Source organism: Schistocerca serialis, chromosome 10 (genome assembly GCF_023864345.2).
Source record: "Schistocerca serialis cubense isolate TAMUIC-IGC-003099 chromosome 10, iqSchSeri2.2, whole genome shotgun sequence".
Classification (NCBI taxonomy): domain Eukaryota; kingdom Metazoa; phylum Arthropoda; class Insecta; order Orthoptera; family Acrididae; genus Schistocerca; species Schistocerca serialis.
The window spans coordinates 108,245,980-108,260,048 of NC_064647.1; the positions used below are offsets into that span (position 1 = coordinate 108,245,980).

General features: G+C 41.5%; 1 protein-coding gene across 1 annotated transcript in view; it reads right to left on the reverse strand.

Annotated features, from left to right (window-relative positions):
- Positions 1-3,955: 3,955 nt before the first annotated feature.
- The window catches only part of LOC126424581 (organic solute transporter alpha-like protein), a 143,616-nt gene continuing 133,502 nt past the window's right edge, over positions 3,956-14,069 (reverse strand). Inside the window, exons 5-6 of the mRNA XM_050087323.1 lie at positions 8,003-8,249; positions 3,956-4,203 (exon numbers count right to left, since the gene is read on the reverse strand). Of these exons, the coding sequence (XP_049943280.1) occupies positions 3,956-4,203; positions 8,003-8,249 (495 nt within the window). The remainder of the gene's footprint in view (positions 4,204-8,002; positions 8,250-14,069) is intronic.

Below are 14,069 nucleotides of genomic sequence, written 5' to 3' on the forward strand. Positions count from 1 at the left end.
TGATTTACAATTGGATCTCTGATGGTAAAATTTGTTACACATATCAGAAACAGATATAGTCAGTGTGACAGGAAAACTGTCTGAGAATGTAGTTTTATATGGTGACATTCTTGGATAAATGTTTCTCTCTTTTCTTACTCCGTCAAATTAGTCCGTATGCTCAGACAACTTTATAACGGCAGGACCCACTATCAGGCGGTTATAATCAATTCGAGTGCAGCTATTCACAGCTGTCCAATTTTAGATGTAATTATCGTATGACAGTGAAACTTGGCAGGTATTCTAATGCGTTAATGCGGAATCGATATGTGCTGGAAAAAATTCGTTACAGGTTTGTCCACCAGGTGCAAATCTGTCGGTCGCTGTGAATGCAAGAAATACGTATAGTAATGTTTCCATATGTAATAGATTAAGAACAGCATGTGGGCAGATGAGGTCAAACAATGGGGGAAGGCATAATATTGACTTTATTATTAATTGCTGCTTACATAATTTGCTCAATATGAGCACCAGAGACGTTGATGAGATGTCGTACAGTGCCAGATTTGCACCTGGGGGGCCAAAGGTCGAACTAATTTTTTTCCAGCGCGAACCATTTCCGCATTAACGTGTTACTATATCTACAAAATATCGATGCTACGCGATAATTACAGCCCACACTGGACCTCCATGAATAGCTGCACTTTAATTTTAACCAACTGGTATAGCGACTGTTGACTCCTGACAATGATGGTAGAATAAATCGTTGAAATCTTGAGTATACAAACTAATCCGGCGCAGGAAGAAGACCAGGAAATAGCTATCAAAAAGAAAATTATTGTTTTTGTATAGCTCCATTCCAGTTCCTGGCAGCTGTCGCGTCTCATCCCATTTCTTTATTGAAATATAATAGTCGCACTTTACTCCATATTTGAATTAATTCGCCAATAGAAATGGCGCTGAATGAGAAAAAACTTTACCACAGATGTGCACTACAATCTGAAGTGTCTCGTTGCTTCGCAAAAGTGGACAAAACCACAATTTTAAACAATTTACAGTACTTAACTTTCACTTAATGGGACTGATACTCTGGCGACACACGAACGCTCCTAGAAGAGGTTAGGTTGTGGACTGTCTGTAGACCCAGTACATGTTGAGAGTTCACACAGAAGTTAAGACCTTGATTTGGATGATGCACCTCCAATAGTCACTGGCTGTGGGCTTGACATGCATGGTGGAGTTTGGGCCGCTCACTATGGTTTTTCTATGGTGCTTCAACAGCACTGTCATGGGTTGTGTTGGATGTCAGTAAAAGGAAAAGACCTACAGGCTCAGTGGAACCACCTCCATCAATTACATCGTCAAGACAGCCATTGTGATACAAGGGGATTTTATGAAGGAGGCGAGTGGACTAGAATAAGAAGTAAGACTTAAGTTGTCTGTGAACAGTTTTTGAGCAATCTATGCAGTACTGGGACCTTTGCCCAGAGGGACTGTTTACTCCGCTGGCAAAGGAACATTGATGATTAAGCCAATAGGACAACAATCCATGGAAGAGGTTAGGTCGTGGACATGAGTTACCCCTGTACATGTTAAGCACCCACACATATGGCCGGCCCTTGGATAGAGTCACACATCTCCTGTAGTATGCGACTATGAGCTCGACATGCCAGCTGAAGTCGAGACCACTGTGCAGGGTTGCATTGAATATTAGTGGAGGGAGGGGGCCAAATCACACAGCTTCAATACAAACATTTAAAGCACCGATACTGCCAAGACTACTGCTGTCATGCAATGTGGACTACACAAGCAATGTATAGGGAAAGTAAAGTGAATACATCATGGAACAACTTTTGTTGCCTATGAAGAATCTTGAAATTTTGTCCACATTCACAGTGACACATAGATATGCAATCGTAATGATTTGCAGTTAGAGTGGTGAAAGTAAAGTATGTGGCGCTCAACCCATGAATGGGCGTCCAATTTGACTGCAGTTAGTAGGGTGCGACCTTTTGTTTGCTGGAGCAGTATGGGATGGAGTGGGGGGGGGGGGGCGTGGATGGGGAGGATGGAGAGCCCATCATCCCAGCATCTTTTAGTACCAGGAATGATACCCATACTGAGTTTGGTAGCAGATCACTGGACCTGGAACCATTCTGGAGGGAATGGAGCGAGGAAAAATCCCCACTCCTACACAAGATTGAAGGCAGCACCTACAGTACTCCACCAACTAGACCACCATTACACCCAGTCAGATTGAGTAATAGTAAATAAAAATTAATAGTCTATCACAAACAGACGTAATCAGCATGAAAATAATGGTTGTTCATAATTTATGTTCATCACAATTCGATGAAGCTTGAGAATCTTCTCTTATTTCTTTATTGAAACACTCAGTTACACATTTTAATTTATCAACTAATAAAGGTAGTTCTCAATAAGTAAAAACATTGCTACAAGTACATACTACAATGTGAAGTATTCAACTGTTCTACAGTAATGGACGAAATCACAGTTTTTAAACAACCTTCAGAGTACCATAACTTTTGCCCATTGGGGCACTTTACTCTCCTTCCACATGACACAAGATAGTTGATGATCAAACCAGCAAACCTACAATTTCTCGAGAAAGCTAGACTTGTTCATAATTTATGTTCATCACAATTCGATGCAGCTTGAGAATCTTCTCTTATTTCTTTATTGAAACACTCAGTTACACATTTTAATTTATCAACTAATAAAGGTAGTTTTCAATAAGTAAAAACATTGCTACAAGTACATACTACAATGTGAAGTATTCAACTGTTCTACAGTAATGGACGAAATCACAGTTTTTAAACAACCTTCAGAGTACCGCAACCTTTGCCCATTGGGACACTTTACTCTCCTTGCACATGACAAAAGATAGTTGATGATCAAACCAGCAAACCTACAATTTCTCGAGAAAGCTAGACTTGTTCATAATTTATGTTCATCACAATTCGATGCAGCTTGAGAATCTTCTCTTATTTCTTTATTGAAACACTCAGTTACACATTTTAATTTATCAACTAATAAAGGTAGTTCTCAATAAGTAAAAACATTGCTACAAGTACATACTACAATGTGAAATATTCAACTGTTCTACAGTAATGGACGAAATCACAGGTTTTAAGCAACCTTCAGAGTACCGCAACCTTTGCCCATTGGGACACTTTACTCTCCTTCCACATGACACAAGATAGTTAATGATCAAACCAGCAAACCTACAATTTCTCGAGAAAGCTGACTATGGATGACCAGTCAATTCCCTACGTGTTGTGAGTCAATTAGGATGGCAGGTAATTGGTTAGGACGATGCATCTCCTGCAGCATGTAGCTAAAATCTTGACATGCTCCATGGAACCTGGAAAGCTACATGCAGTGTGCATCCAGTGACACTAATAGGACTGGCCCCAAAGCCTCAGTGGATCCTTCTCCATCAGCAACATCTTCAAGACCACCTCTGTTGCTGGATATGTTGCCTATTAAGATTCACAATCTTTTTTCATATACACACTGATACAGATGTACATACACAGTCACACTAGTTTGAAATTAGATTGGATAATAATAATAATAATAATAATAACAATAATAAAATTATTAGTCCTATCACAAGTGATCAGCATGACAAAAAGGATCATCGCTGATATTTTTGCATTATGATTAATTGTAGGCAGTGCATCTAATCTCTTATTTGTTTTGAAATGCTAATGCAATGCTGACGGTCACATTTCAGTTTATTACCATAATTAGAATGGTTCTCAAGGAGTAATAATGTTTCTGTCAGAGTGCACTGCACACTGAAGTGTACAATTCTTCCCCAACATTGGACAAAATCACAGTTTTTATGTTACACTTAGAACACTGGAACTTTTGCCCTTTGGAACTGATCACTCGTCTGCCTCACCATCGTTGACGATGAAACCAAGAACAGATTGGTCACTGGAAGTATCTAGGCCGTGGATGATGAGTCGACCCCATCCATGCTCACGCTGCGAACAGGCGGCAAGTCCTCAGTCAGGATGACACAGCTCCTGTACATGGGTATGGGCTCGATGTGCCCATTAGATTCTGGACCACTGGACGTGTTCCCATGGCGATCCACAAGCGCTGTAATGGGTGGCGTGGGACGGCAGTAGAGTGAACGGGCCCAAAGACTCAGTGGCACCATCTCCACCAGCACCAGTGTCGACACAATCACTGCCACATAAGGGTGCTCACATTAGCAACAGGTCATCAAAATGCACTGAACATGCAAAAGGTGAAATCCTAAAATTTCTAAAATGCAAATTTTGTCATTAACTGTAGCACACTGAGAATGAGATCACTCATTACTCCAGAGCTTACACCTCTCCCATGCCCAATGGATACCTAAATTGATGTTTGACGTTGACCCACAAAGTGAGAATCAGCAAAATTTTGCTGTATACATTTTTGGCTATCTCTGAAACACTCTCAGAGTGACCTCAGAGCCTACATGACAGATATTCCAAAGAATATTTGATACATTCGGCCATAGGTGTTTACAAACAGGGGTGGTGCGAGGGGCTAGAGAGAGCAGATGCCTCCTCTTCAGTTTTATATGTTAGGGGTAACGTAGTAGCTGAAAGAAATGACCATATTATACTGTGCCTCCGCAGTCGAGTGGTCAACATAGTTGGCCGCCATGCAGAGGACCCAGGTTCGATTCCCAGCAATGTCTGGAGGACTGGAGTGGTGTCCAGAATGGCGATGTTTTCATATTATACTGCTTGTTTCTTCAGTCACGCTTCATCTGTATACCCAAATACGACAGATGGGTGAGAAAACATGTGATATTTTAAGGTCAGAAAGATGTTCTCTCCAGAAGTTGACGACTTATCAATCTCTATAGGTTCAACACAGTGCAGCATGCACTCATAGAGTGTTACCAATTCGGCAAACGAGTTCGCATGGCTGCATGAGATGGTGTTAAAATGAGGAGGTGAAGAAAGTCTAGTTTCAGTGCTAGGCTGTTAAAGAGTCAGTTCTACCGGCTAATGTGAAGATAATTTTGGGAAGTTTTTGACATCCATTTAGTCATATGTTGGGCCTGCGATGCACATTATGCAATCGACACAGAAAAGAAGCTCCAAAACACTTTTCTTAAGGTCGAGTTGTTTCAGATCACATTGGAGACATGAAAATAATGCCAGAAATCCATTAGCATGATCAGGTGTGAAGCTTTGTAAACAGATACCGTCACAGATGGCTTCAAATTCAAATAAGGATTTTAAACCAATTTCTTGTATTTCAGCTTTGAGGAGTATTACTCAGTGGTATTTCCTTTTAGTTTTAATTTCACCCTTTTTTCCCAATTTTTCCAACTTCACTTTCAACCTGACATCATTAGTAAATACTTGTGAATATTTTCTAGTTTCATTTACTAATTCAATTGATACAAAATGTTGTGATGTAGGATTAGTAACTCAAAAAGGTAATATCCATTACCGTATTAATACCCTAAAAATATCTTGAGGGATGTCATTGTCCTGGGTAGGCTGTTTCTATGTTTTGAAATAAACACTTGATTGCATGACTTTGCTATTTGTTAATTTCGTCTCTTCAGCATTTTCAAGCTACCTGATAGTAAAACAATATCAAAAGAGAGTAACATCAAGATCACAAAAATTAAAATCAAGAACATATAAAAAAATGTTACTCACTTCTGTTTTTCATGTCACAGTAAAAAACTGTAGTCACATCATGTCTTATCTTTCATACATTTGTGTTAAGTAAGCTGCATCTAATGGTATTGTTACTAATAGATGTGTTTGCATGTTAGTATCAAAGTAATCTACCTTCAGAGAAATATTGAGAGGGGACCTATCACACCTTTGAGATACAGTAAGTTTTATGTATGTCCTGTAATATTTAGAAGAGTGGCATGACTCACCTTCAGAATTCTCAAATCAGATATATCTATAATGGCAGTTTTGGAATCTTGTATCTCTTGGATAAATTTCTGCTAATGCACATGCATTTGACCCACATAGGATTGTGTCAGAGAGACGGGGAGGGTGAGGAAAAATGAGAATGTTCCAGGTCATGTTGTTTGCTATGTGCTTGGCCATCATCATCTTGGTTCACCCACAATGACCTCATTGTCCACATCCAAACAAATGGCTATTGCTGATACAGTTGCCTCATAACGTGTGTGTCAGCCGAATGGTGAAGGGCTTGTTGTTGGCTATGAGCTTGGCTATCATCATGTTCAGTCATCCAGAATGACCTGACTGAACACCCCAAAGCTCACCATTTCCATGTTCAAATAAACGCGTTCAGCTGATTCTCAACATTGGTGCATAGTGTGCGGGTCTGTGGAAGAGCGCAGAGCACGTTGCTGGTTATAAGCTCGGCTGTTAATCTTCAGTTTGTCCAGAATGTCCACACTCACCATGCCAAAGGTTACCCTTTCAATGCACAAATGAATGGCTACATCTGGTACACAGTTGGTCCATACCATGGGGATCAGGGGAATACTGGAAAACCATTGTTTGCTGTGACTCTACCTATCATCATCTTCAGTTTATACACAACTAGCTTAGCGCCTCCTGCTTCACTCGCAGTCTGCACAGACATTTTTTTCCTCTAATCGAATTTTTATGCTGTTTAAAAATTGCAACAACTTCTAAACTCTTCATGCTAATTAAGGCAGTAGAAGCATGATCTTTTCCGAATGTACTGCTGACGAAATAGCTGTTCTATTATCGGAGTCTGAAGTCTTTGTTAATCAGTTCTTTTGGTGATATCTTCATATAAACTTTCATCCCCTATCAGATATTTCTTTCTAACAGAGAAGTGAAATAACAATTTTCGTATATTTATCTTTAAAAGTTTTGGCTAAATATTTTCCTACAGTTTTTTTCCTCTTTATAACCCCCCTTAGGAGTTGAATTTAACTGAGGAGTCAAATATCAATTTTCATAGATGTAACTTTAAAAGTGCATTAGAAGTTGTTTAATATTGATTTATTTTCTAAAAAAGATTTCACCCACTATTTTTTTCCTTAATGTTCAAATTTCAAAAACTGCTGAAGCACGTATTTTTGTATTTCTGACTGAGAAACCAAATACCAATTTTTGTACTTATAGCTTCAAAATTGCCTTAATAGAAACATATTTTCAAAAAAGCCTTTCATCCTCTGTTTCACCGCCTTAGGAGAGGAATTTGGACAACCCCTTCTTAAACGATGCCCACAATACAAGATCTACACCCTCTCGAAATTTCAAGTTTCTATACTTAGCGGTTTGGGCTATGCGATGATGTCTCAGTGATTGAGTTTGGCCCTATTTCACCCCCCTCTGGGGCTGAATTTCCAAAAACAGTGAAAGATGTATTTCTTTCCAACTGCGAAGCTACAATCAAATTCTCATACATTTAGCTTTAAGAATGATTTCATTATGAAATATTTCATAAAATATTTCTTCCTCTATTTCACCCCCTTAGGGCTTGAATTTTCCAAAACACTGAAATACGTATATTTTTAAATTGCAACCGAGAAGTCGAATACCAATTTTCATAGATGGAGCTTTAAAACTGCTTTAGTAGTTCTTTAATAATGATTTATTTTAAAAAATTTTCGCCGACTATTTCACCCCCACAGGGGTTAAATTTCCAAAAATATTGAAACACGTATTTCTTTATTTCTGACTGAGAAACCAAACAATAGTTTTCATAGGTCTAGCTTCGAAACTGCCTCAATAACGACATTTTTCAGAAAGCCTTTCATCCCCTATTTCACTCCCTCAGAGACGGAATTTCAAAAACTTTCACCGTAAGTGACGCCTACAATGGAAGATCCACACCTTCTCGAAATCAAAAGTTTCTGTCCTCAGCGGGTTGGGTTACTCGATGATGAGTCAGAGAGTGAGTAAGCCAGTTAGTCAGGACATTGCCTGATACATACAGAGATAACCTCGGCGATCATTCCAAACTTACCCTTTCAGTGCCCAAACGAATGGCTACGGGTGGTACTCACAGTTGGCCCACATAGTGGGCGTCAGCGGGACGGTGCAGGGCACGTTCTTGGCTATGAGATTCGCTATCGAGGTCTGCAGCACGTCCAGGATGACGATGAGCTGCAGGGACATGAACTTGGCAGTCGCCTTGAAGTCGCTCAGGATGGTGTTGAGCACGCGGATCGTCATGTTGGTGCCCCACACGGCCAGCATCATGGAGCCCACGAAGAGCGGCTGCAGGTACGGGAGCGCTTTGGTGTACGTCTCCTGCAACAAGGCCAGAGGAGCGTGCTGAACGAGCTCTGTCAACGTTTTAAAACGCTTCATTCATTGTACGCGAATGAAGACTTGCTCACAGAATTTCACTGATGAAATCTTCCTGGGTTGTCAGCCGAGTCATAGCGTCTTGTTGCCACAAGGTTAAGACGAGTTTCCTACAAGTCATTTTGAGTTTCTGATAGCACATGCTATGGCGACCCTTGCCCGCCCGGCTAGCCGCGCGGTCTAGAAAGTTGCAGAGCTGGTAATCATATAACATGAGAAATCTGATTTGAGTTTTTATAGAAAGAAAATCTCTTTGAGTGAAACTAACTTTCAGTGCACCAGTTAGCCAGATGTCTACCGAAAACAATAAGTTTCACTTTTTATGAAATAATCTAATTTTGAACATTGATTTCCTATTTAATGACTGAACTGATTTTAACATTAACATTTCTATGTGATTGTTGTCAGATAGCTACACAAATGAAATAATTAATTTTTCTGTACATTTCGTGAAATCGATGATACCAATAAGATACTTTACCAGTAATTAAAGATTTCTGTTAATTGTATTTAAATGAGATGTGAATTGGGTGTGTTACCATTTTATATATCTCATACAGAATGCTGCTAGACACAACACAGAGCATTGAAAGCTGTATTTTAACATCTGCTATACCGTGAAAAGCGTGATACCAAATACTTCATGTAAGGATCCTCATCTATGTATATATGTATTAAACCAGGGACCTAGGCTTCGTCCCACCGTAGCCCTCAGTGGGACACAATCCCAAAATAGGCTACAGCAGTCCACCTACCCCACCGCTGCCCCACACCGAACCCAGCGTTACTGTGCGGTTCGGTCCCTAGTGGACCTCCGCTGGAACGTCTCATACCAGACGAGTGTAACCCCAAATGTCTGCGTGGTAGAGTAATTATGGTGTACACGTATGTGGAGAAAGAGTTTGCACAGCAATCGCCGAGATAGAGTAACTGGGGCGGAACGAAGGGAACCAGCCCGCATTCGCCGAGGTAGATGGAAAACTGCCTTAAAAACCATACACAGGCTGGCCGGCACACCGGACCTCGACACTAATCCGCTGAGAGGATTCGTGCCGGGGACCGGCACGCCTTCCCGCTCGGGAAGCAGCGCGTTAGACAGTGCAGCTAGCCAGGCGGGCACAATATTTGTGGTAGCACACACTAAAGAACAACACAAGTGCACAGAGTAATAATGTGCATTCTGACCAGTAACGAGACAACTGACTATCACAGGTTGTGTTCAAAATGACCACCAGCACTGGCAATACACGCTTCCACTCTGGTATGGAACGACTGCGGGGCACATGCTAGCATTTCAGTGGAGATGTCGGAGCAGGCTACTGTAATACGTCGTTGCATACAACCGGGTGTAGTTCGTATGTCCTCGTACACAGCATCTTCCAGCTTTTCCCAAAGAAAAATTATACAGGCATCAAATCCGGGGAACGGGTTGGCCAAGGGTCAGGTGCTCTGCATCCAGTCCAACGACTGAGAAACAACTCGTGAAGACATGCTGCATTACTTCGAGCACTGTGGGCTCGACAGCCATTATGTTGCTGTCATAGGTTCCTCCTGGTCTACAGAGGAACGTCTTCTAGCATATGTTGAAGATGGTCTTTCAGGAAGCTGTGATACTTGTGCGCGTTCAGTGTTCCGTCTATGAAGAACGGGCCTATGAGCTGCTGGTTCACTATCCCACACCACACGTTTACACTCCATGGAAGCTGACATTCCATCTGACGAAGCCCAATAGTGCATGTTTCGGCGGTCTGTCTGGCCATGATTAGCAAATATGGCTTTGTCAGTAAACAAGATACGTGGTACATCTGGAGCAATTTAACACGATTCTCATAATCGTTTCCATGGAGATCTTGATCGGTAGAGTTGCGATAGGGATGGAACCTATACCAGTGGAGAAAGCTTAGGACACTTGTCTGACTCTTGTCACTTCTGCGTGCGATTTCTCGGGAGCTAAAGTGTCGATCAACTGCTACAGCGGCGAGGACGTTAATTTCCGTCTCTTCTGCCGTCACTTGTTTGCTACTGTTACACTTGTACTTTCACGTAGCTGGTTGATTAATTGCCGAGATGGTTGACGTCTATTGGAATATCTTGCAGCGTACACGGTACAAGAACGAACTGCATTCTTCCTACGCTCTCTATACAGCATGAGCATGTTGGCGTTTGCTGTATTGGTAAGTCCTATTGTCCACTCAAGACTAACTGGTTGGATTGTCACACATTAACTGACAAGCATATCGCGATGCGCTCAAGGAACTCTCAAGTATATTGTATACAAAAATAACAACTTCGCATCTAGCAACTACGCAGATTGAATGGCACAAGCAAGTGTAGTTGCGGAAACCTTTCAAAATCCGATATCTCGTATACGTTTCGCACTAGAATCCTGCAACAAGCATCAATAACATTTGCATTTGCCCTCATTTTAGTTTATTAATGTTAATAGGCATTGTTTTACTTAAAAAGTGTATGTTGGCAAAAAAACTCACTTTCTCAGTATTATTACAATCTGTTGATTGGCTAACAATACGAGCCCCTAACTACCAATCCATTCTGTGAAAACGACACATCAATAGCATTTTCCATTTCGGGAATATCTGCGGCGCAAGCTTTAGGTGATTCATCGTGCACAAAACTTTGAAAGAATACTGAAATCGAAATACGGTGCTTTGACTTTTGAAGCAGCACAAGATCACTCTTTGACTCACATAACGGTAAGGACAATACAAATAGAACAAAGTGCAGCCTCTTCTTGTAGTCGTAATTCAACGTCATGAAAGAGCACAAACTTTTCCAACACATAAATGGTTTTCGCCATTGCACTAAGGATCCTATTGCAGCACGGAAACTCTATGAGACGCTTCTTCGAGATAAGAGTTTGCAGTTAGATAAAAAACCGTCTATATAATCATCTCATACATCTTGTACGTGCAGGGTAAATACAGGGTGTTACAAAAAGGTACGGCCAAACTTTCAGGAAACATGCCTCACACACAAATAAAGAAAAGATGTTATGTGGACATGTGTCCGGAAACGCTTAATTTCCATGTTAGAGCTCATTTTAGTTTCGTTCTCCCACCTACACCCAATGGAGCACGTTATCATGATTTCATCATACGGGATACCCTACCTGTGCTGCTAGAACATGTGCATTTACAAGTACGACACAACATGTGGTTCATGCACGATGGAGCTCCTGCACATTTCAGTCGAAGTGTTCGTACGCTTCTCGACAACAGATTCGGCGACCGATGGATTGGTAGAGGCGGACCAATTACATGGCCTCCACGCTCTCCTGACCTCAACCCCCTTGACTTTCATTTATGGGGGCATTTGAAAGCTCTTGTCTACGCAACCCCGGTACCAAATGTAGAGACTCTTCGTACTCGTATTGTGGACGGCTGTGATACAATACGCCATTCTCCAGGGCTGCATCAGCGCATCAGGGATTCCATGCGATGGAGGGTGGATGCATGTATCCTCCCTAACGGAGGACATTTTGAACATTTCCTGTGACAAAGTGTTTGAAGTCACGCTGGTACGCTCTGTTGCTGTGTGTTTCCATTCCATGATTAATGTGATTTGAAGAGAAGTAATAAAATGAGCTCTAACATGGAAAGTAAGCGTTTCCGGACACATGTCCACAAAACATATTTTCTTTCTTTGTGTGTGAGGAATGTCTCCTGAAAGGTGGCCGTACCTTTTTGTAACACTCTGTGTAAGAGATATTTATCCAAAATGGTTTCAATCAAAACGCACGCACCTCTAAAACTGATTTCTATTGTGAAAGAAACTATTTAACCAAAAAACCATTCAGCATGAGTTTCATGGACAACTTTTTCCTGTCGTTTTCCGTAGTAAGTTGAATGACCGAAATATGCGTAAAATTATCAGCATTTACTAGTAATGAACTTTAGTTTTTTTTAAATTTTCAGATACATTTGCATGCGAAATTTATATTTTAAATGGGTTAATATGTATTTAATGAATTGTTAAGTCTTATATTCGTTTCACTCTCATCTGTTAATGGTTGCCTGCACCTGCTCAGAAGTTCTGTTTCTCGAATAAGTGTTGATTGATTCTATGCATGAACCTTGGCGTCCCTATCAGTTGGTGGCTGATCAAAAACTAGTCATCTTTTTCGACTGTAAAGATCTTCAGAGCAATGATGTGCACTATGTCGTAAAGGTTTTGATAAAAATGATCTTGTTTCTTTTCACTTAGGATGATTCGACAATCTCTGAACATATTAATGTAGCCGCCCCCCTTTTCTGATAGAAGGCTTCTAATTCTAGTACGCAATTTCTCTGCTCCTGTGACGGATTTTTTTCAAATATATTTCCTCTTTCCACACAGATTGTATGACAGTTTGATGTGTAATTAATTTAGTCACCCACACAATGTAAAAGAAAATTATTAAAGCTGGATTGACAGCTGACACCTTACTTTCAGTTATTTCATACTAGTAAAGCAGACACGAGTATGTATTATTTTATGTAAACGAAGGGAAAACGAAGTCACTGTACTTCCTACGTTTCCAAGCTTGGCCCCATTAAAATTGCTACACCAAGAAGAAATGCAGATGATAAACGGGTATTCATTGGACAAATATATCATACTATAACTGACATGTGATTACATCTTCAAGCAATTTGGGTTCATAGATCCTGAGAAATCAATACCCAGAACAACCACCTCTGGCCGTAATAACGGCCTTGATTCGCCTTACCATTGAGCCATACAGAGCTTGGATGGCGTGTACAGGTGCAGCTGCCCATGCTGCTTCAACACGATACCACAGTTCATCAATAGTAGTGACTGGCATATTGTGACGACCCAGTTGCTCGGCCACCATCGACCAGACGTTTTCAATTGGTGAGAGATCTGGAGAATGTGCTGGCCAGGGCAGCAGTCGAACATTTTCTGTATCCAGAAAGGCCCGTACAGGACCTGCAACATGCGGTCGCGCATTATCCTGCTGCAATGTAGGGTTTCGCAGGGATCGAATGAAGGGTAGAGTCACTGGTCGTAACACATCTGAAATGTAACGTCCACTGTTCAAAGTGCTGTCAATGCGAACAGGAGGTGACCGAGACGTGTAGCTAAAGGTACCCCATACCATCATGCCGGGTGATACGCCAGTATGACGATGACGAATACATGCATCCAATGTGCATTCACCGCGATGTCGCCAAACACGGATGCGACCATCATGATGCTGTAAACAGACCCTGGATTCATCCGAAAAAATGACATTTTGCCATTCGTGCACCCAGGTTCGTCGTTGAGTACTCCATCGCAGATGCTCCTGTCTGTGATGCAGCGTCAAGGGTAACCGCAGCCATGGTCTCCAAGCTGATAGTCTATGCTGCTGCAAACGTCGTCAAACTGTTCGTGCAGATGGTTGTCTTGCAAACGTCCCCATCTCAGGGACCGAGACGTGGCTGCACGATCCGTTACAGCCATGCGGATAAGATGCCTGTCATCTCGACTGCTAGTGATACGAGGCCGTTGGGATCCAGCAGGGCGTTCCGTATTACCCTCCTGAACCCACAATTCCATATTCTGCTAACAGTCATTGGATCTCGACCAATGCGAGCAGCAATGTCGCGATATGATGAACCGCAATCGCGATAGACTACAATCCGACCTTTATCAAAGTCGGAAACGTGATGGTACGCATTTCTCCTCCTTACACGAGGCATCACAGCAACCTTTCACCAGGCAACGCCGCTCAACTGCTGTTTGTGTATGAGAAATCGG